The following is a 26,218-nucleotide window of genomic DNA, read 5'->3' on the forward strand; positions in this document are numbered from 1 at the left end:
CCTTTTCTCCATGATGATACATTACACCTAGCTCACTGAGCCCTTATCTTGCATATTAATCTTTTGTGCGACACCATATTGAATGTCTTTTGCAATTCCAAGAATACTACATCAATTAGTTCCCTTTAATCTGGCCTGCTAATTACATCCTCAAAAAGTTCTAATAAATTTTTCAAACTCAATTTCACTTCCAACAAACCATGTTAACTTTGATCATACTATGCTTTTCTAAATGAATTGTTGAAACTTCCTTCTCCTATATTATATTTATTTTAGCCACTCTCCTTTTTATCCTTGTAATGGTTCTTGCAATTTGTTTTTATCTTCTTGGCTAGCTCTCTCTCATTCTAATTTTATCAATTCTTTGGCCTTTTGTGATTTTGAAAGCACTCCAATCTTCAAGCTGAAACTTGCATTACTGCACACAGATAATACCCAAAACCAAGAAAAACCTCCCTGTAATCTTATCACCATTGCACATCTGTGATGTCCCAAATAGAAGTTTCAACTAATTAGCCACAACTTCAAACCACTCTTTCATGTAAAGCCCTGACTGAAACATTTGCAGACTCATTAGCCCCATCAAGATGCCCAGAGAAGGAGCACTGATTAGTATTTGCACACTTCTGACCTTATTAAATGAACATTTTTCACATTTCATTTGCAATTATTTTAAATCTATTTACCAGCTTCTCAAACTGGGTCTTTTCATTGATCTTAATTATTAAAAATTCAATCTTCATACTAGAAGTTATACTCCTAAAACATGCGTCATAAAATTAGATATTCGTGACAATGGGCTATTGAGTAAAATGTCTTCCTATTTAAGCAGAACTTCTATTTTCTTTTAATGTTCTTCCTTCTGAATGTTCGGACTACTCGTTGGGTTGTATCTGCAAAGTGTCAGTAACTCTCTAGTACCTCATCAAATGGTTGTTCTTCATTTGTGAATTTAGACATTAAGGGCAGAATATTTCCGAAAAATGGCAAACTCTTCTGACTGAAAAACGGTATGTTTCTCTCCAGAAACACACCCAACTTTTCAGACTACATTTTCTGGCAGTTTGTGCACAATCTGGAGGCCTGATTTGCGCTATCACTGATGGGGCAGGGCCTGATAGAGCTGGCAAGGCCGACTACTCCGAGATCAGGGCGACAACTTTAAAGGGCACCCCTATCTGCGTCGAAAATAGATTTCCCCAACTTGGCACTGCCCGGCAACCTGGCAGTGTCAACTGGCCATGTCTCTCACCACACAGGAGCTATACCACCTCTGTGCCTCCAAGCGTGGTTAACACGCCTGGTTCTTGTTTTTGGAAGCCAGTGGTGATTCGAGCCGGTGTGACATCACGCCGACTGGGTGGAAGGATAAGGTGTGGGTGGGCGATATGACATCAAGCACGGTAAGTGTGTTTAAATATTATAATGTATAAAGAGCCTGAACCTGAGCATGTCATGAGATTAGCAGCCATAACGGAATTTGTGCCCTCTACATTCTGCTTTATTTATTTGACTGACTCCCTGCAAAGACTTTGCTGTGTCACGATCCTGTCCCACACGCACATACAGTAGCTTCAATAAAACATTAAGTTTCATTACATATTTTATTTATTTATTTTTAAAAATATGTTTATTCAAAGTTTTTCAATTTTTACAAAACACTCCAAAAAGGAAAGAAAATATACAAAAGAAAAGTAAAAAGGGCAATACGCCCACAAACAAAGCAACTTAATCATCTAACCCTGAAATGATTTAACAAATTAACAACAAAATGGGGCAAACGCCCCTTACATAAACAAGACCCCCCCCCCCCCCCCCCCCCCGGGTTGCTGCTGCTATTGACGTCCACCTAATGTTCCGCGAGAAAGTCAAGGAACAGTTGCCACCGCCTGGAGAACCCCTGCACAGACCCTCTCAAGGCGAACTTTATCTTCTCCAACCTGAGAAACCCCGCCATGTCATTGATCCAAGTCTCCACGCTTGGGGGCTTCGCGTCCCTCCACGTTAGTAAGATCCTTCTCCGGGCTACCAAAGAGGCAAAGGCCAGAACTCTGGCCTCTTTCGGCTCCTGCACTTCCGGCTCATCTGACACCCCAAATATTGCTATCCCCCAGCTCAGTTTTACCCAAGTATCTAAGACCTTGGACATAGCCTTTCCGAAGCCCCTCCAGAACCCCGCACGCGCCGGACACGCCCAGAACATGTGGGCGTGGTTTGCTGGGCTCCTCAAACACCTCACACATCTGTCCTCTACCCCAAAAAGCTTACACATCCTCGCCCCTGTCATATGCACCCTGTGCTCCACTTTAAGCTGGATCAGGCTGAGCCTGGCGGAAGACGAGGAGGAAGTAACCCTGCCCAGGGCGTCAGCCCACATGCCCTCATCCAGCCCCTCACCCAGCTGTTCCTCCCACTTGCCCTTCAGTTCATCCACCGAGGCTTCCTCCGCCTCCTGCAGCTCCTGATATATCGCCGGGACCTTACCCTCTCCGACCCACACGCCCGAAATCACCCTGTCCTGTATCCTCCGGGCCGGCAGCAGCGGGTATTCCCCTACCTGCCTCCTCACAATCGCCCTAACCTGCATATACCTGAAGGCATTTCCCGGGGGTAACCCAAATTTCTCCTCCAGCGCCCTCAGACTGGCAAAAGTCCCATCAATGAATAAGTCCCCCATCCTTTTAATTCCCACCTGATGCCAACTTAGGAACCCACCATCCATCCTGCCCGGTGCAAACCTATGGTTGTTCCGTATCGGGGACAAGATTGAGGCCCCCACCTCCCCTCTGTGCCATCTCCACTGCCCCCGGATCCTCAATGTCGCCGCCACCACCGGGCTCGTGGTGTACCGCGGCAACAGTGACGTCACCAGTGCCCCCAGGCTAGTACCTACACATGACGCCGCCTCTAGTCTTTTCCACGCCGCCCCCTCTTCCTCCGTTAACGCCCGCCAGGAAGAGTGGCAACACGTCCCATCTCTTAAAGTCCTCCTCCATCTGGTCCACCAACCGCGCCAAGTTGAGCTTATGCAGAACCCCCCAACTCTTGGCAACCTGGATACCCAAATACCGGAAACTCCTCTCCACCCTCCTGAGCGGCAGCTCCTCCAGCCTCTTCCCCTGACCCCTCGCATGCACCACAAAGAGCCCGCTCTTCCCAACATTGAGCTTGTATCCCGAGAAGTCTACAAATTGCCCTAAGAGTCTGCATGACCTCTGCCATCCCCTCCACTGGATCCGCGATATACAAAAGCAGGTCATCTGCGTATAACGAGACCCGATGCTCCTCCCCTCCACGGACCAACCCCCTCCAGTTTCTGGACTCCCTTAGTGCCATGGCCAGCGGCTCAATTGCCAGGACAAACAGCAGGGGGGGGGACAGGGGGCACCCCTGTCTCGTCCCATGGTACAGTCTGAAGTACTCTGACCTCAGCCGATTTGTTGATATGCTCGCCACCGGGGCCTGGTACAACAATTTGACCCACCCTATGAACCCCTCCCCGAACCCAAACCTACCCAGCACTTCCCACAGGTACTCCCACTCCACCCGGTCAAAGGCCTTCTCCGCGTCCATTGCCGCCACCACTCTTCCCCCCCCCCCCCCCCCCCGAGGGCATCATGATCACATTCAGGAGCCTCCGCACATTTGCATTCAATTGCCTGCCCTTCACAAACCCCATCTGGTCCTCGTGTATTACTCCCGGGACACAATCCTCAATCCTAGTGGCCAGGACCTTCGCCAGCAACTTGGCATCTACATTTAGGAGCGGAATCGGCCTATACGAGCCACACTGCACCGGGTCCTTGTCCCACTTGAGGATAAGCAAGATAAGAGCCCGAGACATCGTTGGGGGAAGAATCCCTTCTTCTTTCACCTCGTTGAAGGTTCTCACCAGCAACGGACCCAACAGTTCCACAAACTTCCTATAGAACTCGACCGGGAACCCATCCGGCCCCAGGGCCTTGCCCGACTGCATGCTCCCTTAACCAGCTCCTCCATCCCGATCGGGGGCCCCCAAACCTTCGACCTGTCCCTCCTCCACTCTCGGGAACCTCAATTGGTCCAGGAACCGCCGCAACCCCCTCCCCCCTCTGGGGCTTCTGACTTGTATAGCTTCCCGTAGAAATCCCTAAAGACCTCATTTAATTTGGCTGGACTCCGCACCGTGTTTCCCCCTCTGTCCCTGATTCCTCCAATTTCCCTAGCCGCCTCCTTCCTACGTAGCTGATGCGCCAGCATCCGACTTGCCTTCTCCCCATACTCGTACGCTGCCCCCTGCACCTTCCTCCACTGGGCCTCAGCTTTCCCCATAGTCAGCAAATCAAACTCCGTTTGGAGGCTCCGGCGCTCCTTCAGCAGCCCCTCTTCAGGGGATTCCGCGTATCTCCTATCCACCCTCAGTATCTCCGCCAACAATCTCTCCCTCTCCTTCCTCTCCCTCTTCTCCCTGTGAGCCCTGATTGAGATTAGCTCTCCCCTGACCACGCCTTCAGCGCCTCCCAGACCACACTCACCGGTACCTCCCCATTATCATTGGCCTCCATATATCTTTGGATGCACCTCCGGACCCGCCCATAGACCTCCTCATCCACCAGCAATTCCACATCCATGCGCCACAGCGGGCGCTGGCCCCTCTCCTCCCCCACTCCAGCTCCACCCAGTGCGGGGCGTGGTCCGAAATTGCTATGGCCGAGTACTCTGTCCCCTCCACTCTTGGGATCAACGCCCTACTCACCACGCAGAAGTCTATCCGTGAATAGGCCTTGTGCACATGGGAAAAGAAGGAGAACTCTCTCGCCGCTGGCCTGGCAAACCTCCACGGATCCACTCCCCCCATCTGATTCATAAACCCCCTCAGAACCTTGGCCGCAGCTGGCCTCCTGCCCAAGCTCGATCTAGATTGATCCAGTACCGTATTGAAATCCCCCCCCCCCCCCCCGCCATTATCAGGTTCCCTGCCTCCAGATCCGGGATCCGGCTCAGCATGCGCTTCATGAACCCTGCATCGTCCCAGTTCGGGGCATACACATTCACCAGCACCACCTGGGGCCCCTGCAGCCTACCACTCACCATCACATAACGGCCCCCTTTATCCGCCACAATACTCACCGCCTCGAAAGTCACCCGCTTGCTCACCAGGATTGTGACCCCCCTGTTCTTCGCATCCAGCCCAGAGTGAAAGACCTGCCCCACCCATCCCTTCCTCATCCTGACCTGATCCGCCACCTTCAGGTACGTCTCCTGCAACATAGCGACATCTGCCTTCAATCCCTTTAAGTGCGCAAACACCCGGGCCCCCTTGACCGGCCCATTCAGGCCTCTCACGTTCCATGCGATCAGCCGGATTGGGGGACTACCCCCCCCCCCCCACCCACCCCGACTAGCAATCACCTTTCTTAGGCCATGCCCTTCCATATGCCACGCCTCCCGCATTCTCCAGCCCCCCAGACGGGGGCTCCCCGCCCCGACTCTCCCTCTTACCTCCAGCTCCCCCTCAGTCAGTACAGCAGCAACCCAGATTTCCCCCCCAACCCCCCCCTCCCCTGGCCAGGCAATTGCTTAGCCTCCCTGCTCCCCCCATTGCACTCCCGTAAGTCAGCTGACTCCCGCTGACCCCGGCCGCTCCCACCTCTGCTGACGATCCCCCGATTTAATTCCCCCTCGAAGTCGTCGCCCCCCCCCCCCCCCCACAAACCAGTGTGAGCTCCCGTCCAGTACCCCCCCCCCGCTTTTTGCACGGGAAAAAGCTCCCGTTCCCTGCCTCGGCTGGCCCCGCCCCCTGTGGCGCTGCTCCTTTCTCCTACAGCCTCTCCCCAATCCCCAAAGGCCGTGGGCCTCCGGCCCCCACTCCCCCCTTCAGACGCAGGGAACAGCCCCTCTCAAATCAATACACATACCCAGAAAGCACACACATCAAATCAAATTGCCCCTTCCCACTCCCCAGCATCCCCATAACCTGCCGCAAACCACTAATTCGAGTCCAGCTTTTCATTTTGGATGAAAGTCCATGCCTCGTCTGGCGTATCAAAATAGTGGTGTCGGTCCTGTTGCGTGACCCACAGCCGCGCTGGCTGCAACAGTCCCGCGCTGGCTACAACAGTCCAGACTTCACCGCCTTTCGATGGCGAACCGCCTTGGCCCGGTTGAATCCTGCCCTCTTCTTGGCCAGCTCTCCACTGCAGTCCTGGTAGATGCGGATTTCAGCGTTCTCCCACCTGCTACTCCGCTCCTTCTTCGCCCACCTCGGGACACACTCCCTGTCAGTGAAACGGTGAAACCTCACCACCACAGCCCTCGGCGGCTCATTCGCCCTTCGCCTCCTTGCCAGGACTCTGTGTGTCCCATCCAGCTCCAGGGGCCTCGGGAAGGCTCCCGCGCCCATCAGCGTGCCCAGCATCGTAACCACGTACGCCCCGGCATCCGACCCCTCCATGCCTTCAGGGAGACCCAGACTCCACAGATTCTTCCTCCTCGACCTGTTCTCCATGTCCTCGAACTTCTCCTGCCATTTTTTGTGCAGTGCCTCGTGCGCCTCTGCTTTCACCGCCAGTCCCAGGATCTCATCCTCGTTGTCCGAGGCTTTCTGCTGCACCTCTTTAATCGCCGTCCCCTGCGCCCTTTGGGTCTCCACCAGCCTCTCGATCGGTGCCTTCATAGGGTCCAACATCTCTGCCTTCAACTCCGCAAAGCAGCTTTTCAGAAACTCCTGCTGCTCCTGAGACCACTGAGCCCACGCTGCCTGGTCTCCATCCGCCGCCATCTTGCTTTTCCACACCCGCTCTCTCCTCTTTTCCAGTGCCGCTTTTTTGACCGCTCCATTCCTGGTCCACTCCATACAGTGCTGGGGGCACCTCACTGCTGCCTTCCCACACCGGGAATCGTCGTCCAAGTGCCGCTGGGGCTCCTGTAAAGGGCCCAAAAGTCCGTTCACGGCAGGAGCTGCCGAACGTGCGACCTACCCAATCATAGCCGCAACCGGAAGTCACATATTTTATTTTTAACTATTGTGATTATTGCCCCTTTGATCAGGGTTGTTAGGTTTGTGATACATTGCTGCTTTGGACTTGTTTCACTGCAGAACTTTCACGTAAGTTTGGACAAAAAGATAATCGCAATAACCGATTCAATGCAAATTCCAAATAAAAAGAGACTAGCGTACCCCAATGAAATACCCTAAGGCATTTGAAATGCTGATCGTCACTTTTACCTGTTGATTATATGAATTGCATGCACTTAACTGACGGATGCTTTGAGGGATTCAGTGTGTGACCTATTTGTGTACAGGTTCAACTTGTGACAGAATGGGGGATTTATTCAGTCTTTGTAAAGTTTGATGGGTTGCAGGCTCAAATTACATGGTTTGAACAGAAGTAGAATAGCATATCTTGCACTTTATTGGTGGTCTTAACTTGAATATCCTTTACCTCCTATTGAGTTCAATTTTTGGAGTGAAAAAGATTGACTTCCGTTTTTTTGGATTTGTACAGGAACATGCTTATCCAGCTGATGAACTAATGCCGTTGACATGTCGTGGTCGTGTGCGTGGTCTGGAACCTAGTCGTGGTGACGTGGATGATGCGCTTGGCAAGTTAGTGTTTGTTTAACAGTAATTTTCGCTACTAATCACAACAGCTGATCTTGCATAAATTGAAGGAAATGTGGAATGCAAGTCCAAAGTTTAGACTAAGGCAGAATTTTACAGTTGATATATTTTGAATGCTGTAATTATTTAGTGTTATTTTGGAATACTGGAGGTCAAGCAGCTGACACCTTTTTAAAAAATGTATTCATGGGATGTGGGTGCTGCTGGCTGGGCCAGTATTTATTGCCCAGCCCTAATTGCCATGAATTGAGTGGCATTTCAGAGGGCATTTAAAAGTCCACCACATTGCTGTGAATCTGGAATCGCATGTAGGCCAGATCAGGTAAGGGCAGCAGATTTCCTTCCCCAAATGACATTAGTAAATCAGATGGGTTTTTATGACAATCGACAATGGTTTCATGATCCTCATTAGACTTTTAATTCCGGATTTTTATTGAATTAAAATGTCAACACCCGGTTCCCCAGAGCATTTTGTAAGTGTATTAAGAGCAAGAGGATGACCAGGGACAGAGTGGGGCCCATTAGGGACCAACGGGGCAATCTGTGCATGGAATTAGAGGACGTAGGCGAGATCATAAATGAATATTTTCCATCTGTATTCTCTAAGGAAAAAGCCATGGCAACTGCTGATTTCAATTGGGACGGTGACATTTTCAAGCACGTTAAGATTTATAAGGATGAGGTATTAGATGTTTTAGCAGGCATAAAGATGTATAAATCCCCAGGACCTGATGAGCTGTAACCCAGGCTGCTATTGGAGATAAGAAAGGAGATCACTGGGGCCCTGACAGAGATATTTAAACCTTCGCTGGCCACCGATGACGGGAGGATAGTTAATGTGGTACCTTTATTCAGGAAGGGCAGCAGGATTAAGCCAGCTAATTACAGACCAGTTCGTTTAACGCAGTGGTCAGGAAATTATTGGAAGAAATTCTGAGGGACAGGCTAAATCAACACTTGGGGATAGTCAGCATGGATTTGTTGGTGGGAGATTCTGTCGAACGAATTTAGTTGCGTTTTTGAAACGGTAACTAAATATATTGATGTGAGTAGCGCAGTTGATGTGGTTTACATGGAAGGTCTTTGACAAGGTCGAAATGATTAGAGCCCATGGGATCCATTGCAAGTTGGCAAATTGGATCCAAAAGTGGCCTGTTAATAGAAGGTAAAGGGTGATTGAGGTTTGCTTTTGTGACCGGAAATCTGTGACCAGCAGTGTACCACAGGGATCAGTGCTGGGAATCTTGCTGTTTGTTTATACATTTACGACTTGGATGTGAATGTAGAAGGTATAATTAGTAAGTTTGCAGATGACACAAAAATTGGTGGTGTTGTTGATAGTGTTAGGCTACAGACTGATATTGATCAGCTGGTAAGAGCAATGGCAGATGGAATTCAATCCTGATAAGTATGAGGAGATGCATTTTGGGAGGTCTAATAAGGGTAGGATATACGCCATGAAATCCCTAGGAAGTAGTGAGGTGTACAAGTCCTTAGATCCCTGAAGGTGGCAGGACCGGTAAATAGGGTGGTGAAGAAGGCATATTGAATGCTTGCTTTCATTGGCCAGGGCATAAAATATAGGAATGTAGAAAATAGGAACAGGAGGAGGCCATTCGGCCTTCAAGCCCGCTCCGTCATTAATTATGATCATGACTGATCATCCAACTCGATAGCCTATTCCTGCTTTCCCCCCATATCCTTTGATCCCCTTTGTTCTAAGTGCAATATCTAACAGAGGTCTTGGTACAACTTTATTAAGAATTGGTTAAGCCACAGATGGAATAATGTGTACAGTTCTGGTCACCACATCATCGGAAGGACGTGATTGTACTGGAGGGTGTGCAGAGGAGATTCGCCAGGATGTTGGGATGGAAGGTTTCAGTTATGAGGAGAGAAAGGATAGGTTGGCTTTGTTTTCCTTGGAGCAGAGGAGGCTGAGAGGGGATCTGATAGAGGTATCCAAAATTATGAGAGGCATAGATAGGGTCGATCATAAGAATCCTTCCCAATGGCAGAGGTGTCTAAGACCAGAGGGCATAGATTTAAGATGAGGAGTAAGTGGTTTAGAGGGGACCTGAGGAAACAATTTTTCATGTGGCGGGTGGTGGCAATGTGGAACATGCTGCCTGAGAGGGTGGAGGAGGCAGGTACTCTCGCATCATTTAAGGAGCATCTGGATGAGCACTTAAATCGCCATGGCACAGTGGGCTATGGATCAAGTGCTGGTAAATGGGATTAATATAGATTGGTATTTGATGGTCAGCATAGCCGTGGTGGGTTGAAAGGTTTGTTTCTGTACTGTATGACTCATTCTGGGTCTCTGGATTCCTAGTCCAGTGACAATGCCACTATGCCACCACCTTCCCATATGAAGACTTCAGTTTTTAAGCTTCTTGGTGCACAATTTATTCCCCGCTGGGTTACTGTCTGTGCGGAGTCTGCACATTCTCCCCGTGTCTGCATGGGTTTCCTCCGGGTTATCCGGTTTCCTCCCACAGTCCAAAGACGTGCAGGTTAGGTAGATTGGCCATGATAAATTGCCCTTAGTGACCAAAAAGGTTAGAAGAGATTATTGGGTTATGGGGATAGTGAGGGCTTAAGTGGGTCAGTGCAGACTCGATGGGCCGAATGGCCTCCTTCTGCATTGTATGTTCTATGTAATTCATATTATTCCTTTTGCCAATTGACCTGCAAGACTCAAATGATGCAAAGAGTACTCCTGAATCTCGCTGTGGTTTATACTACAGTAAAAGTTACACGGCTATTGGTGGGAGCCAAGCCTACTGCATGTATACCATGGTTTCTTCAGGATGGACTTTAATATACAACAACTATAACAGCTAGAGAGCTCATGTTACACCGAATTACCAGGATCTTAACACGTTTGACTGTGCAGGTAGAATCTGAAAACAGTTATCACCCAGCAACAATTGTCTCAAAATTCTAAGCAGTTCCAGTTGAGATATAGAAGAGATGTAATTAATGTATATTATTGATGACCTCAAATGTATTAATTTATCAACTACAAAGGGGAGATTGTATCAGTGTATCTAGGAATGTGCGGTTCCCTGGGATTGGCAGAGTAGGGATGAGGGCAGGAGGCTTTAAATGGCCTTGCAGCAGACTGGAATTTTGGTTGTAGGGCCATGTTAAACACCAGTCAGTTTTTTTTAGGATCGCAAGTGAGGCTGCTCTATGCCTGGTACAATCAGGTGGAGCTCTGCCCATTTGTACCAGAATTTCGCTGGAAAATTTGGAAATCACATTGCACAATTCTGTGCATTTTACCATGAAAAGTATAAACCTGTCATGTAACCTGTCAGGTATAGCGTATGACTATTTTCTTAGGTGATTTTTATATAACTGGAAATCGGCCAACAGAATATTAAAAATGTACAAAAATGGGTTCAGCATGTGTGCATGCGTGTATCGAAAACCAACTTATTCCATCTTAGATCAACTGTAACTACTTTTTCTTTCAGGTTTTCTTTGACTTTAGTTGATACGCTGGACACCCTTGCAGTAAGTGAAAGCTACTTTGCTCATATTTCAAATGGACTGAATGACAAACAGTTACAATTTGTTATTAAATCATATGCTTTTGTGTTGTAGCTGCTGAATCAAATGGAAGAATTTGAAGTTGCTGTGAAAAGGGTTATAAGTGATGTTCACTTGGATAATGATATTGTGGTCTCAGTCTTTGAGACCAATATTCGAGTGCTTGGGTAAGTTTTAAAAAAGGCATAATTGAAATTTATTTTATTTACACTATATTTCTTCTGCAGGACTCTGAATGTTTAGAAAACACCATAAAAGTCAATTGTGTCAAAAGTAATAGTAAAAACAAACCTTGGCTCATAATGCAAATACAAGAATTGAATTGCACGAAAAAGGCCAAGTAATTATTTTATCCATTAGGGGTTTACTGGGAGGCCACACTATGGCTCTTATACTGAGAGATCAAGGTGAGAAGATGCAATGGTATAATGATGAGCTTCTTGACATGGCAAAGGAACTTGGATACAGGTTACTGCCAGCATTCAACACTACCAGTGGACTTCCCTACCCCAGGGTGAGTAATGCACTTCATTTAATATAATTTAACAATGTATAAATAGTAGTGATCTCATGGTACACCGCCTTCAAGACAACAGGACCAGTGGGTGAGGGATTATGGGATCAAGGCAAAGGGGTAACTCCAAGGATAGCGACAAGGAGAGGGTAGAATATTTATGGTGGGTAGGATTATGGGGAAGGGAGGACAGTGAAATGGAGACAGGACGGGGTGAAGGTTGTAATGGGATGATGGCAATAATGTAGAAGCGATGCAGGAAAGGGAGAACAAAATAGAGAGGGTCCCTCTCTGGTAGTTGCAACAGGAAAAAAAATTGTTTCCTGCAATAAGGAAGCTGAAATGAAAAGAAAATGTGAACTGTGTTTGAGCTTATGAACATATGAATTGGGAGCAGTTGTAGACCACTCGGCCCCTCGAGCCTGCTCTGCAATTCATTCAGATCATGGCTGAGTTATTGTAACCTCAACCCCACATTCCTGTCTACCCATATAACCTTGTTACTCAAGAGTATCTTGCTCTACCTTAAAGATATTCAAATATTCAAAGCTTTGGGGTTGACTGCAGCTAGGAATGTTGCACATCTGCCTGAGGTACTGGCTTTTGCAGTTAAATTAAGAGCTGTTAAATGTCTGAACAGGGTGGTTTTGGACTGTATAATGCAGGTCAGATCCACCATTAGAATAGAATTCCAAGCTGTACTACAGAAGTCCAGAATGCAGCCTAAATTGGAGCAGAGGGATTGAAAAAGGCGATGGTGGTAGACCATTATAGCCAAATCCTTCTGGTGGAGGAGGGTTGGTGTGGTCAGGGATGCCAAGTTATATTTTAGCTACCAAAAATATTTTCACTGGCTAGTAAAATGATTCACTTTGCATGGGTCTGCTGCTTGACTTTCCTTTTACCGTCAGTCCTGGGGAAATAGAACTGCAGTTTGTCACAAAATAGCAGTGATGCCAGTCAAGAAGGACACAAGCAAAAGACGTTAGGCCAGATCACTACATTATTGGAGGGAGCTTAAATATTCAGCTAACGTTTGAGGTGGCGTTGGAAAAAACTCACCACATATTAAAATGTACTTAAATTCTCTGTTTTTAGAACACTCAAAACCATTTTGAATCACTCTGGTACATGTTTGTTAGGGTTACTGCAAAGGTACCCAATGCTGTTGGTATGGGAATGCACCCAGAGCGTACATAGCCACTGTTCTGTGAACTAACATTACATGACTGTTATAACATTGTAAGGATCAATCACAGTGCTACCTGCAGGCATAATTTGGTGCTGCATCCAAACATTGTCACTTGAAATAAATTTCCTCATAGACAGTATCTAACATGGATTTTTCAATACGTTTTGAAATGGAGTATTATAGTCTCATTTTTAATATATAATGGAATAACCTTTATCAAGTTTTTGACTAGAATACATTGTTTTATGATGAACTATAAAAACAATTTAAGTATCATCAGTGTTGAATCACATGGAACTGGCCCATTGGTATAAATATTTATAAATGAGGGAAGTTCCCTGTGTACATTATTATTTTTATTTTCCATTATTGTTATTTTTTTAAAATTTTGAAATACAGGTCAATCTGAAATATGGGTTGAGGCGACCTGAAGCCAAAACAGGTACAGAGACAGACACCTGTACAGCCTGCGCAGGGACCCTAATTCTGGAGTTTGCAGCTCTTAGCAGACTTTCTGGAGATCCAGTTTTTGAGGTGGGTGGTATTATGCCATTTTTGAGGTAATTAAATTAGTAATGGGCAGCCCAGTGGAGCAGTGGTTAGCACTGCTGTCCCACTGCGCCAGACAACCTGGTTTAATTCCAGCCTTTGGTGACTGTGGAGTTTGCACTTTCTCAGTGTCTGTGTGGGTTTCATCCGAGTGCTCCAGGTTGCCCCCTCATTCCAAAGATGAGTAGGTTAGGTGGGTTGGCCATGCTAAATTTCCCCTTTTTATCCAAAGATGTGAGGTTAGGTGGATTAGCCATGATCAATGCATGGGTTTACAAGGTTGGGATGGGTGACTGAGCTTGGGCGGAGTGCTCTTTTGGACAGTCGGTGCAGACTCGACGGGCCAAATGCTCTCTTTCTACACTGCGGATTCTATTCTATTGTTCAGAATCTGTATGGAATAAATTTAGAGTTGGATGCATCTAATTCAAGTGCAAATAAACTCTGTCTCATTACTAATTTTTCAGTACCCCAAAACAGGTGATCATTCAGCTCATGATGTCTGTGCCAATTCTGTGAATGATCTATCCGCAATCCCATTCTCCTGCATTTTTACGAAGATCTACAATACTTTTTTTTTTGTTTTTCATAGAATCCCTACAGTGCAGAAGGAGGCCATTCGGAGTCTGCACTGACCCTCTGAAAGAGCATCCTACCTAGGTCCAATCCCCCATCCCTATCCCCGTAATGCCATCTAGGAGCAACTGTGGGAGAAAACTGGAGCACCCGGAGGAAACCCACGCAGACATGAGGAGAACGCGCAGACTCCGCACAGACCGTGAACCAAGTCGGGAATCAAACCCAGGTCCCTGGCGCTGTGAAACAACAGTGCTAACCAATGTGCGACTGTGCCGCCCTGACTTTGATGCCTGCTTTAGAGTCTGGAACCCCCTGCCTTACACCCTATGTCACTTTCAGGCATTGGATTTCAAATGCTTTTTTAAAAAAAAAATACCTCCCCCTGAAGCTGACGCCTCATTTTCCTTGAAAAAGTTTGATGAACGGCTTCCAACTCTGGGCAAACCCATCAACTGACCACTCTTAAGGCAAACTTGATATCCTCCAACCTCAGGAACTCTGCCAGGTCGCTCACCCACCCCCGTGGCTTTGGTGGCACCGAGTCCCTCCACTCCAGCAAAATCCAACTCTGGACTGCCAGGGAGGCAAAGGCCAAAATGTCGGTCTCTCCTGCCCTCTGGACTCCTGTGTCTTCCGACACACCAAATATCGCCACCTCTGACTCAGGCCTCCTTCAGCTTCAGCACCTTGGACATTAAATCCATGAACCCCTGCCAGAACCCCTTCAGTTTCGGACATGCCCAAAACACGTGGACATGGTTCGCGGGCCTCCCTGCATACCGCCCACACCTGTCCTCCACTCCCTCAAAGAACTTACTCATCCTGGCCACTGTCATATGCGCCCTATGAACTACCTTAAACTGGGTAAGGCTAAGCCTAGCACACGATGAAGATGCATTCACAGAGCTTCCTCCCACAACCAAGTCTCCATTCCCTCTTGATTTGTCCTATCGGGGCTCCCTCCCAATCCATTTGCTCCTTGTAAATCTTGGACACCTTGCCCTCCCCCACTCCCTCCTTCGACACCACCTTATCCTGTAGTCCTGGTGGTGGCAGATCGGCAAAAGATGGCACCTGCTTCCTCACATAGTCCTGTAACTGTAAGTAACAGAACCCGTTCCCACTGGGCAGCTCATATTCCTCCTGCAATTCCTCAAACTTGAAAAGCTGCCCCCCACAAATAGATCCCCAAAGCGCTCGATCCCTGCCCATCACCAACCCCAAAACCCCACATCCAATCCCAGCCCCCTCATGCAAATCTATGATTACCGCAAATCAGTGCCCACACCGAGGCACCTTCCAACCTCAAATGCTACCGCGACTGTCCCCATACCCACAGGGCTGCCACCACCACAGGGCCCATGGAGTACTTGGCTGGCGAGAATGGCAGAGGGGCCATCAACAATGTCCCTTATCTCGTGCCCCTGCAAGAGTCCGCCTCCATCTGCCCCCACGCCGGCCTCTCCCCCACTACCCACTTCCTTACCGTAGCAATATTCACTGCAATATTCATTATATTTGGCAAGCCCCGCTCCAACAATACCTTTACCTGTGGAGTTTTCCCCACCCACACAAACCCCAAGATCAACAAATTAACTTTCTTAAAGAATGATTTGGGGACGAAGTTCGGGAAGTTCTCAAAAACAAATAAAAGCCTCGGCAGCACTGCCATTTTCACTGTCTGCACCCTCCCTGCAAGTGATAGCGGCAGCACGTCCCACCACTTGAAATCCCCCCGATCTGTTCCACCAACCGTGCCAAATTCAATTTGTGCATTTATTCCCAAGCCCGTGCCACCTGGGTGCCCAGGTACCTGAAGCTCGTCCCCACCACCTTAAACGGCAGCTCACCCAACCTCCTCTCCTGTCCCCGGGCCTCGATCGGAAGACCTCACTCTTCCCCATGTTTAGCTTGTATCCGGAAAACCAGCCAAACTCCTCTAAAATAACCATAATTTCCCCGATGCCTCCCAGTGGGTCTGAGATATAAAGTAACAGGTTGTCCGCATGTAGCGAGACCCTGTGCTCAAACCCCCACCCCGCACAATCCCTCTCCAACTCCTTGACGCTCGAAGTGCGATTGCCAGTGGCTCTATTGCCAAGACAAAGGGGAGAACGGCAGAGGGGCCTGCCTTGTCTTGTCCCACGGTGTAGCCCGAAGTACCTGAGCTCATCGATTCATTCATACGCTAGCTACCGCCGCCCTGTACAACAATTGGCCCAGCCGATAAACCCCTGCCCGAATCTGAACCATCCTAACACTTCCCACAGATAATCCCACTCCACCCGATCGAATGCCTTCACCGCATCCATAGCAATTGCCACCTCCACATCTTGCGCCTCCGGGAGCATCAATATCTCGTACAGTAATCTGATGTTCGGCAACAGTTGTCTCCCCATTACGAACCCTGTCTGGCCTTCCCCTATCACCCCGGCAGATAATCCTAAATTTGTGAGGACAGGATCTTTGCCAACAATTTGGCGTCCACATTTAGCAACGATATCGGGCGGTAGGACCCACATTGCACCAGTTCTTTATCCTTCTTTAATATTAGGGATATGGGCGCCTGCAATAATGTAGGGGGGAGCTTCCCCTTATCCATCGCATCATTATATGCCCTCACCAGCAGAAGCCCCAGATCCCCAGCAAACTTCTTACAAAATTCTACAGGGAACCCATCGGGGCCTGGCGCCCTCCCTGCCTGCATCCCCCATGCCCTCCATCACCTCCACCAGTCTAGTGGGGCCCCCAGGTCCTCCTCCACCTTGGGGAACTCAAACCCATCCAGGAAGTGCCGCATTCCCTCCCCCAGCCCCCGGCTGAGGGCTCCGATTCGTAGAGCCTCCTACAAAATTCCTCGAAAAATCCCATTCACTCACACCGAGTCCAGTACCAATCTTCCCCTCCTGTCTTTCACTCTTCCGATCTCCCTCGCCGCCACCTGCTTCCCAATTCGGTGGGCCAGCATCCTGCTCATCTTCATCCCGTACTCGTACACTGCCCCTCTGGCCCTCAGCAACTGCCCTACTGCCTTCCCCGTGGACACCAACCCGAACTCCATCTGGAGCTTCTGTCTTTCCTTCAGTCCCGCCTCCAGGGCATCTGAGTACCTCCTACCCACCCGCAGGATCTCGTCCACCAGCCTTGCCATCTCTGCTTGCTCCATCCATTTCCTTATGCGCCCGGATCGATATGAACTCCCCCTGACCACAGCCTTGAGCGCTTCCCATAGCGTGCCGGCTGAAACCTCATACGTAGCATTCAGTTCCACACACTCCCGGATGAGGACCCTCACTCGCTCGCACACCTCCTCATCCACTAACAGCCCTACATTCAGTCTCCGTTGCGGATGCTGCCTCCCGCCATCCACTTGCAAGTCTACCCAGTGCGGCGCATGATCTGAAACCATGATTGCTGAGTACTCCAAGTCGACAACCCCTGCCAACAGCGCCTGGTCCACCACAAAATAATCAATCCGCGAGTACACCCTGTGCACATGGGAGAAGTACGAGAACTCCTTTGCTCTTGGCTTCCAAAATGTCTTCAGATCCCCCCCCCCATGCGCTCCATGAACCCCTTCAGCTTATTCCCCACCGACGATACCCTCCCCAACCTCGGGCTCGACTGGTCCAAACCTGGTTCAATGAGTATTAAAATCCCTGCCCATGATCAAGCGGTGCGAGTCCAGGTCCGGGATCTTCCCCAGCACACGCCTCATGAACTCTACATCATCATCATCCCAGTTTGGGGCATAGGCATTCATCAAGACCACTGGCATCCCCTCCAGCTTCCCACTCATCATCACGAACCTCCCTCCCGAATCTGCCGCAACATTCCATACCTCAAACGCCACCCTTTTGTTTATCAGCACCCCCCCCCCGCATCTTCATATCTAATCCTGAATGGAAGACTTTCCCTACCCACCCTTTCCTTAGCCCCGATCTTCAAGTGCGTTTGTTGCAAAAAGGCCACGCCCGTCTTTAAGCTCCTCAAGTGTGTGAAGACATGTGACTGTTTGACTGGCCCATTCAGCCCTCTCACATTCCATTAGACCCCTCCCCTGCCGATCAACCATATCCCTTGGGCCAGCCCTGGCCTGTTTCACGCGACCCTCCAGGCCCACCCTCGGATGTCCACCGTCATCACCTCCCTTCTTGCTGCTCCATACCAGCCATACCATTATCAGCAGCCTCCCCCCTCCCCTAAGCAAAACAACAACCCCATCGCCCTATGCTACACTTACCACCTGGTCACCCCCTATGCACTCCTGTTAACCAACCTGCCCAGCTAGCCTGGCAGCCCCTGCCCATGGCGCCAAATCTCCCACCCACCCACTGATTTCCCCCCCCCCCCCTCCTGCTCGCACACCTCGATAGCACAAACAACAGTGAAAGAAGAAGAATGGTGCACTCACCCTCCATGTTCCCCAAACATCCCGCCACAGAAGCCAACAAAATCTTTCAAAAAAGAGAGGTTCTTCCATAACCAACAAACAATAGGCAATAAAAACGAAAAATGCAGGAAAAAAAACCAACATCTCCTCACACCTCCACAGTTCAATGTCCACCTTCTCCTGCCAGTCCATTGTCTCTTTAAAAACTCCATTGCTTCCTCTGGGTCCCAAAATAATGTTCTTGGCCATTGTGAGTCACCCAGAGGCGGGCCGGGTACAGCATCCCAAACTTCACCCCCTTAAAGAGGGCAGTCTTCACTCGATTAAACCCGGCTTTCCTCTTTGCCAGTTCCGCACCCAGGTCCTGGTACACCCAGAGCTCATTACCTTCCAAGGAGCACCTCCTCGTCTGCCTTGTCCACCGCAATATCTTCTCCTTGTCGAGGAATCGGTGGAGCAGCACCACCATCACCCTCGGCGGCTCGTTTGCCTGCGGCTTCCTCATCAGCGCCCTATGTACCCGGTCGACCTCCATGGTCCAGTCGAAGGCCCCCTCCCCCATCAGCTTCTCCAACATGTTGGCTACATATTAGCTAGATTCCACTCCCTTGATGCCCTCAGGAATCCACACAATTCTTACGTTTTGCCTCCACGAGGGGTTGTCCAGATCCTCCACCTTTATTTTAGCCGCTTCTGGGTCTCCCGCATCATTCCGATCTCGGCTGCCAATGACGCAAGCTGCTCCTTGTGCTCCCCCACAGCCACCCCCACCTTCCAAATTGCTTGGTCCTGGGTTTCCACCCGATCAATTCCAGCTTTTAGTGGTTCTCACCGCCTTGGCTAGGTCGTTCTGTGCTTTCCTCCTCTGCCGGCTGAATTTCCCATTTAAGAAGTCCACCAGCTGCTCCGTTGACCATTGGGAAGGCAGACCCTTTACCCTCCGCCATTTTCACCTGTGGCGCATGAGGAACTCTTGCTCCAACAGCTCCCTTCTTCTCGCCCACTTCTGGTCCATGGATCAATCCGCCAGCACCACTTTAACTTTCCTCAACCACTTCTACGCCTTTTCCCACCAAAGCATTTGCCCAGCAAATGGGGGAAAATGACCCAAAAAATATAACCTAAAGCGGGAGCTGCCAAATGTGCGATATTCACTCCATGGCTGCCATCGGAGGTCTGGATTTCAAATGCTGGCCAATTATTGTGTGTAAAGTTCTTTCCTCATTGCCTATGATTCTTTCCCACCTTTTACCTTGCATCTATGCTGTCTCAGCCTCTGGAAACAGGCACTCTGTATTCTAACAAAACTCTTCATGGGATTAAACACTTATGTGAAATCTCTTCAGAATCTCCTGTGCTCTATAGAGAACAAGCCGAGCTTCTTCAGCCTATTGATGTAACGATAATCTCTGTTTCCTGGAACCATTCTCTTCTGCATGGTGCATCTTAATGCCTTCATGCCCTTAAGTATGGAGCCCAGAATGAGCCTAATGCTCAGCTGAGGCCAAACCTAGTGTTTTATATAGGTTTAGGGTAACTTCCTGGTTTTTGTACTCTAATAGCTCTATTTATAAAGTGCAGAATCCCATAAGGTGTCATAAGAATGAGGCAGCCCTTGATTTTGCAGGGGACGTGTTCTGCTGATAGATTTGAGAAGCATTTACTTGTTCACAGATAGCTGGCTATTGGAATATTGTTTTGGCTTGGAGGTCCCAGTGGGTGTAGATAATTTGAGGGATATTGTGTTTGGTCATGGCTAACCAGGTCATGGGCATCTTGTGGGAGGAGACAGAAGAATGCCTTGTGCCTCGTTTACTGATGATGTGTTAAGAGTCCTTCCTTTTGATTTCTCTTTGTTCCCATTTCTTTTATTTTTGGGGGGACCAGGGATCATTAATTGAGATATACTTTTAAAGTCAGGTGGAGGAAGTACAGAATTCAAAGTTTCAAATAGCTTGCCAACTGGACCACTATGTCCTCGAGTTTTGTATTTGGGAAAGAAAATCCCAGACTTTCTGGCACCAAGCAGTTGGAGTGATTTGAGTTAATCATAGAATCATAGAATTTACAGTGCACAAGGAGGCCATTCGGCCCATCAAGTCTGCACCGGTCCTTGGAAAGAGCACTGTTATAACCTGCCTGCTTACCATTGGCTGGGGACTAATGACAATCCCACAATCCTGTGGGAGTATGAGCTTCCCCAATGAGGGGGGGCGGAGAAACCTTTAGTAAACTCCATGTATAAATAAAGCTGGCCAGTTTGGAACCAGCAGGAAGGCGTGTGCAGCAAGGGAAGTTGCTGCTGCTGTTATATATATATATATATATATATATATATATATAATTGTAAATAAATGTTATTACTTTGTATCCTTAAAACTCATGCTGGATTCTTCGTGGCCCACACAAAAAGCACCCTACCTAAGCCCGCACCTCCACCCTATCCCCATAACCCAGTAATCCCAGGTATCTAGTGATCACTTATCCATCCTGTGGTACAGTCACCTTTCCTCACAGTTCTACAAAATGCAAATAGTTGGGTTCTCATCCGGGATCCCAACAAAGATCAATGATTTGTGTACCAATGTCCACCCAATCACTGTTCTTGCAGCCCAATTGTACCATTTTGTTCTCCTCATTCCTCTTAGCAAGATGAATCACCTCATACTTGCCTGTGATGAATTCCACCTGCCACATGTCCTCCCGTTTCACTAGGTTGTCTTTGTCCTCCTAAAATCTATTACTATCTTCTTTCCCACAATTTCAAATTTTATGTTATCTGCAAATTTCAAAAATGTACACAAAGCTCATAAAGTGTAGTTTACATTTATTAAAATGTGTCCAGATACCTTGGGATACTGACCTTGGTTTTAAGCTTTTGACTTTTCAGCTTAATGAAAAAGGTACTGATTCTTTCTGAACAAATTGCCATGTTCTTGAGAAGCATCTTGCAGTATCAAATGTTTCTATAAGTGCAGGTTCTTATATGATGAGTGAATACCACCTTCCAAACCTCAACCACTACCATCTAGAAGGACAAAAACAGCAGATACCTGGGAACCCCATCACTTGGTGGTTCCCCTCCAAGTCACCCACCACCCCGACTTGTAAATATATCACCGTTCCTTCGCTATCCTGGGGCAACATCCTGCACTCCCTCCCTAACAGCACAGTGGGTATGCCTACACCTCGGACTGCAGCGGTTCAGGAAGGCAGCTCACTACCACCTTTTGAAGGGCAATTGGGCATGGACAATAAATGCTGGCCTAGCCAGCGACGCCCACATCCCGTCAATGAATACATTTTTAAAAGCCCTATGTTAAGGCTCAAAATTGATAAATAGCCACATTGATAAAATACCAGAGGGATACATCTGTGGAGTCACACTTGAACATAGAACATAGAACGATACAGCGCAGTACAGGCCCTTCGGCCCACGTGAGTAAGATTATTTTGAGGTTACTGACACCTGTTGAGGTCATATTTCAGCCAGTTACCAAGGTCTGTTTGTAACTGTGCTGCCGAATAATAACAAAAATCTGTGTCTTCAAGAGAGGAGAAATTAATTGTGTGGGGTTGAGGGGGAGCAGTGCTCATCTTTGTATCTGTTGAGAGGAAGAGCACTGAATACATTTCATACACACATGAGCCTTGCTTTTTACTTGTGCATATATACTTCTGATACCTATCATTTGAAGGATGTAATTTTAAAAATCTTAATGTCACTGCATTCTTCTGGAGTGAACTGTTTTCAAACATTTTGATTCTTAAAGGGTTGGGGAATCAGTAACACACTCCACACTTCAAAGTGTCCTTGTGTCAGATAGAGTAACAATGAGGCAGAAGAACTGCACTTGTGAATCTATCACTATCTTTAAAATGAGTCAAACATCAGGCAGAGTAGAAAAGTGCATCCACAGTCCCCTCAGCCCTGCAGCATTCAAATTGACAAATATAGCAGACTATATGCGACCAATGTTTTGTTACAGAATAAACAATATACAATTTATCATGCTACCGTGCTGCCCACCATGTTGCGCCCGGCACTGATCCTGTTACGTCTAGTGCATGGCGGGAGAGGCCAAAACCTGGTTTCATGTTGGGCGCCATGCAGCGTGTATGCATTTGACCCGCCACGCCCAACCCGATCTGGATCATGCCTCACTGGGCATGATCCAGTTAAGCATATTTAAATAAGTCATTGGGCTCATTTAAATATGCTCAGCCCGTTTGAGACTGTAGTCACCCGGCTCCCAGTCATCACTGGGCCCACCGACCAGGCCTCACGCCGGTGGGAAATAGCACTGGTCTCTAAGAAGGCCACGCCGGGGGGCTCTGAGGCCGTTGTCCCTCCGGGGTCACGGTTTGGAGATGTTACCCATGTCTGCAGGGGCCATGATGTTCGTGGGTGTGGGGGGACCCTCAACTTCACCTTGGCGCCCTTTAAAAATAGGACCCGGATTTCTGAGGAGCCGGTCTTGCCGGCGTCCTTAGTTCCCCACTGCAGAAAATAATTCTAAGCATGGGATTTTTCAGTGAGAAACTCTCCAAGCTCCAAAAACTTAGTACAGGCAGCACGGTAGCATAGTGGTTAGCACTCTGGCTTCACAGCACCGGGGTCCCAGGTTCGATTCCCGGCTTGGTCACTATCTGTGCGGAATTTGCGCCTTCTCCCTGTGTCTGCGTGGGTTTCCTCCGGGCGCTCCAGTTTCCTCCCACAAGTCCTGAAAGACGTGCTGTTAGGTAATTTGGACGTTCTGAATTCTCCCTCTGTGTACCCGAACAGGCACTGGAATGTGGCGACTAGGGGCTTTTCACAGTAACTTCATTGCAGTGTCAATGTAAGCCTACTTGTGACAATAAAGATTATTATCATTATTAGTAGTAGAATACTGGTCTGGATCCCAAACACCCGACGGGAATCACTCCGCGAAAGCCACCCAAATGACACTTAGTCATTTTGGGGGAGAATCGCACCCACAGTTTTATTATTATTAATGCTCGTATTATTCTTGCAATGGGAATGGTGCACAGATACATTTACTTTATAAACTATTTTACAGAATTGATGGTGCTGTGTATAATATAGGAATGTGTGGATCAGGATACATATATGCTCCATTTTTGACATATATTGGAACCTCCAAGTTACTTCCACCATGTCTGAATCCAGCAAGTCTGGAGATCACCTTGTGGATTTTCCATTCATTCAAAAATTAAAATGGGATTCGCCTGCTATTTGTAGATTGAGTTGAGAAACAAAAAATAAACTACTGTTATCTCAAATAAGGGACAGATAGGATAGATAGAATCTAACTGTCTTGTACAACCTATTTTACTTTATCGCTTAACAAGCTGCTCTTTCTTCTTGTACAGCAACATGCACGGAAAGCCCTGGATTTTTTGTGGGAAAAGAGACAGCGCAACAGCAACCTGGTGGGAACAACCATCAATATCCACACTGGAGATTGGGTTCGCAGGGGTGAGTTGATTCTTTCCTTCTGCTGTCTGATCCCCATCTATTCAAATTCAACTACTGTACAGCTCTGGAGATACATTACTCTGGTAGATTTCTTAATCACTGTGGTTAATTTTATTGCTCCTCTCCATTGTATCTTTATTGTGTTATTCTTGGCCCTAAGGGTTCAGCTGCACTTTAAAGCTTTGAAATAGGTCATCAGTACTTCCCAATAACATGAGAAAAATATATTTTCTCTACATTTCAATGAATATTTTATAGTGCGGTTCATGATAGCCAAATAACACTTTTTAATTCAGAGTACTGATGAATGAATGTGTTGCATTTTACATGTATGTTTACTTCGGCTGTGTAATGGAGCAAGGGCAGAGGTGGAGAGTGACGTCATAGAATCGGTACGAGAGAAGATACTATGTGATTTGTGTAGGAGGAAAGAGTGTCACAGTATCGGTGTAGGAGGGGGAGACACCATAGTACTGATGTAGAAGGAGGAGACAACATAGCTTTAAACATTGCATTATTTTTGGAGGAGGAGGCATCGCCGCTCAAGAAGAACAGATGTCATATTAACGGTGTAATAGGAGGAGCTTTCTTGGCACTGATACAGGAAGCCAAGATATAGCATTCATATAGAAGATATTATCTGGCATAATCTCTCCTTACGAGACATACGACGTTGGGGATCGCATTTTCCCCAGAATCCTTGGGGGAATACGCGCTTTCCCGCCAAGGGGGCGTGCAGACTTGAACACTTCTGGTATAAGTGGTGATTGAGTGTCGGCGAGTGCCATGTACCTAAAGATCTGCGTTATTTCACTCAACTCGGTGTGGACTGCCCCATCTTTCAAGTACAAAATTGTCTACGTGGAGTAAACCTGGTCATCTATCGACAGCCCAGCCACCTCCTGGTACTCTTATTGCAGGATGAAGCCTGGGTTTCTTCGCCATGCCGCTGTTCGGCCAGCTGGACTCCTTTGATGTCGGGGGTGAGGAATGGGTTCAGTACATGAAGTGCATGCATTATTTCCTTTGCGCCAACTATATCGTGGAGGATATATATATCGTCAAACGGTGATCTAGTTAACCACTTGCGGGGTCCCTTGTGGGGTTATCCGGAGCCTCATGTACCCGGCAGATCCAGACACCAGCTCCTCTGACCAGCTCATTGAACTCATCAGTCAACACTTTAGCCCACCACCATCCATAATCATCCAGCGGCATTGATTTAACACAGCAGAGCAAGCCCCGGGTGAGTCCATTACCCAGTTAATGACCTGATTGTGGCAACTTGTGAATTTTGCGAGTACCGGAATTCGCTATTCGAGATGTTGCACAATCTCCTCATCTGCGACATCAGCGATGTGGAGACGCAATGGAGGTTCTTGACCAAGCCTTCCCTGAATCTCCAGCAGCCGTTGAGATTTCCTTGTCTCAGTAGAGCGTGGAGTGTGGGGTTCAGAAAATACAGGGTATGGAGATAAATGTCCCAAAAACAGACGGGACGGTCCATCTCTGTGGCGACTACAAGCTGACGGTCAATACTGCCTTGAGGCTCGACCATTACCCCATGCCTCGCATAGAGGACCTGTATGCCAAGCTGGCTGGTGGGTGCTCCTTCACCAAGCTGGACATGAGCAATGCATATTTAGAGCTAGAATACACCGGTCCTCTCACCAACATGTCATGATTAATAAACAGAGGGGCCTCCACGAATATACCCGATTGCCTTTGGGGTCTCGTCGGCATGTGAAATCTTTCAGCATGGAAAATGTCCTGTGAGGCTTGCTGCGTGTTGCAATATCCTTCCACAATGTCCTGATCACTGGAGCAACAAATCAGGAGCATTTGAGGAACCTGGAGGCAGTGCTGCGACGATGTTTGGAGTTTGGCGTCTACCTGCGTTGGGTGAAGTGTGTCTTTCATGCCAAATCGATGATCTGCTTTAACGTGGACCTTGACGGGTTGCATCCAGTGGCGGTGAAGGTACGTGCCATTCAATTGGCCCCCAACCTGACGGATACGCCAGAACAGTCCAAAGATGTGCAGGTTAGGTGCATTGGCCATGCTAAATTGCCCTTAGTGTCCAAAATTGCCCTTAGTGTTGGGTGGGGTTACTGGGTTATGGGGACAGGGTGGAGGTGTGAGTTTGGGTAGGGTGCTCTTTCCAAGAGCCGGTGCAGACTTGATGGGCCGAATGGCCTCCTTCTGCATTGTAAATTCTATGTCTATGTAAAACTCCGCTCGTTTTTAGGCTTGGTTAACTATTACAGGAAGTTTTTCCTGAATCATGCGGCGATAATGCTCCTAAAGAAGTACCGGGATTGGGTCTTGGGTGTGACCCAGGAGGC

At 48.1% G+C, this 26,218-nt stretch overlaps 1 protein-coding gene across 1 annotated transcript in view; it reads left to right on the top strand.

Annotated features, from left to right (window-relative positions):
- The window catches only part of edem3 (ER degradation enhancer, mannosidase alpha-like 3), a 118,223-nt gene that overhangs the window by 48,227 nt on the left and 43,778 nt on the right, over positions 1-26,218 (top strand). The window contains exons 3-8 of the mRNA XM_072511271.1: positions 7,488-7,588; positions 11,089-11,128; positions 11,219-11,331; positions 11,525-11,678; positions 13,270-13,404; positions 23,768-23,873. Of these exons, the coding sequence (XP_072367372.1) occupies positions 7,488-7,588; positions 11,089-11,128; positions 11,219-11,331; positions 11,525-11,678; positions 13,270-13,404; positions 23,768-23,873 (649 nt within the window). The remainder of the gene's footprint in view (positions 1-7,487; positions 7,589-11,088; positions 11,129-11,218; positions 11,332-11,524; positions 11,679-13,269; positions 13,405-23,767; positions 23,874-26,218) is intronic.

This window comes from Scyliorhinus torazame, chromosome 7, assembly GCF_047496885.1.
Source record: "Scyliorhinus torazame isolate Kashiwa2021f chromosome 7, sScyTor2.1, whole genome shotgun sequence".
In the NCBI taxonomy this organism is placed as follows: domain Eukaryota; kingdom Metazoa; phylum Chordata; class Chondrichthyes; order Carcharhiniformes; family Scyliorhinidae; genus Scyliorhinus; species Scyliorhinus torazame.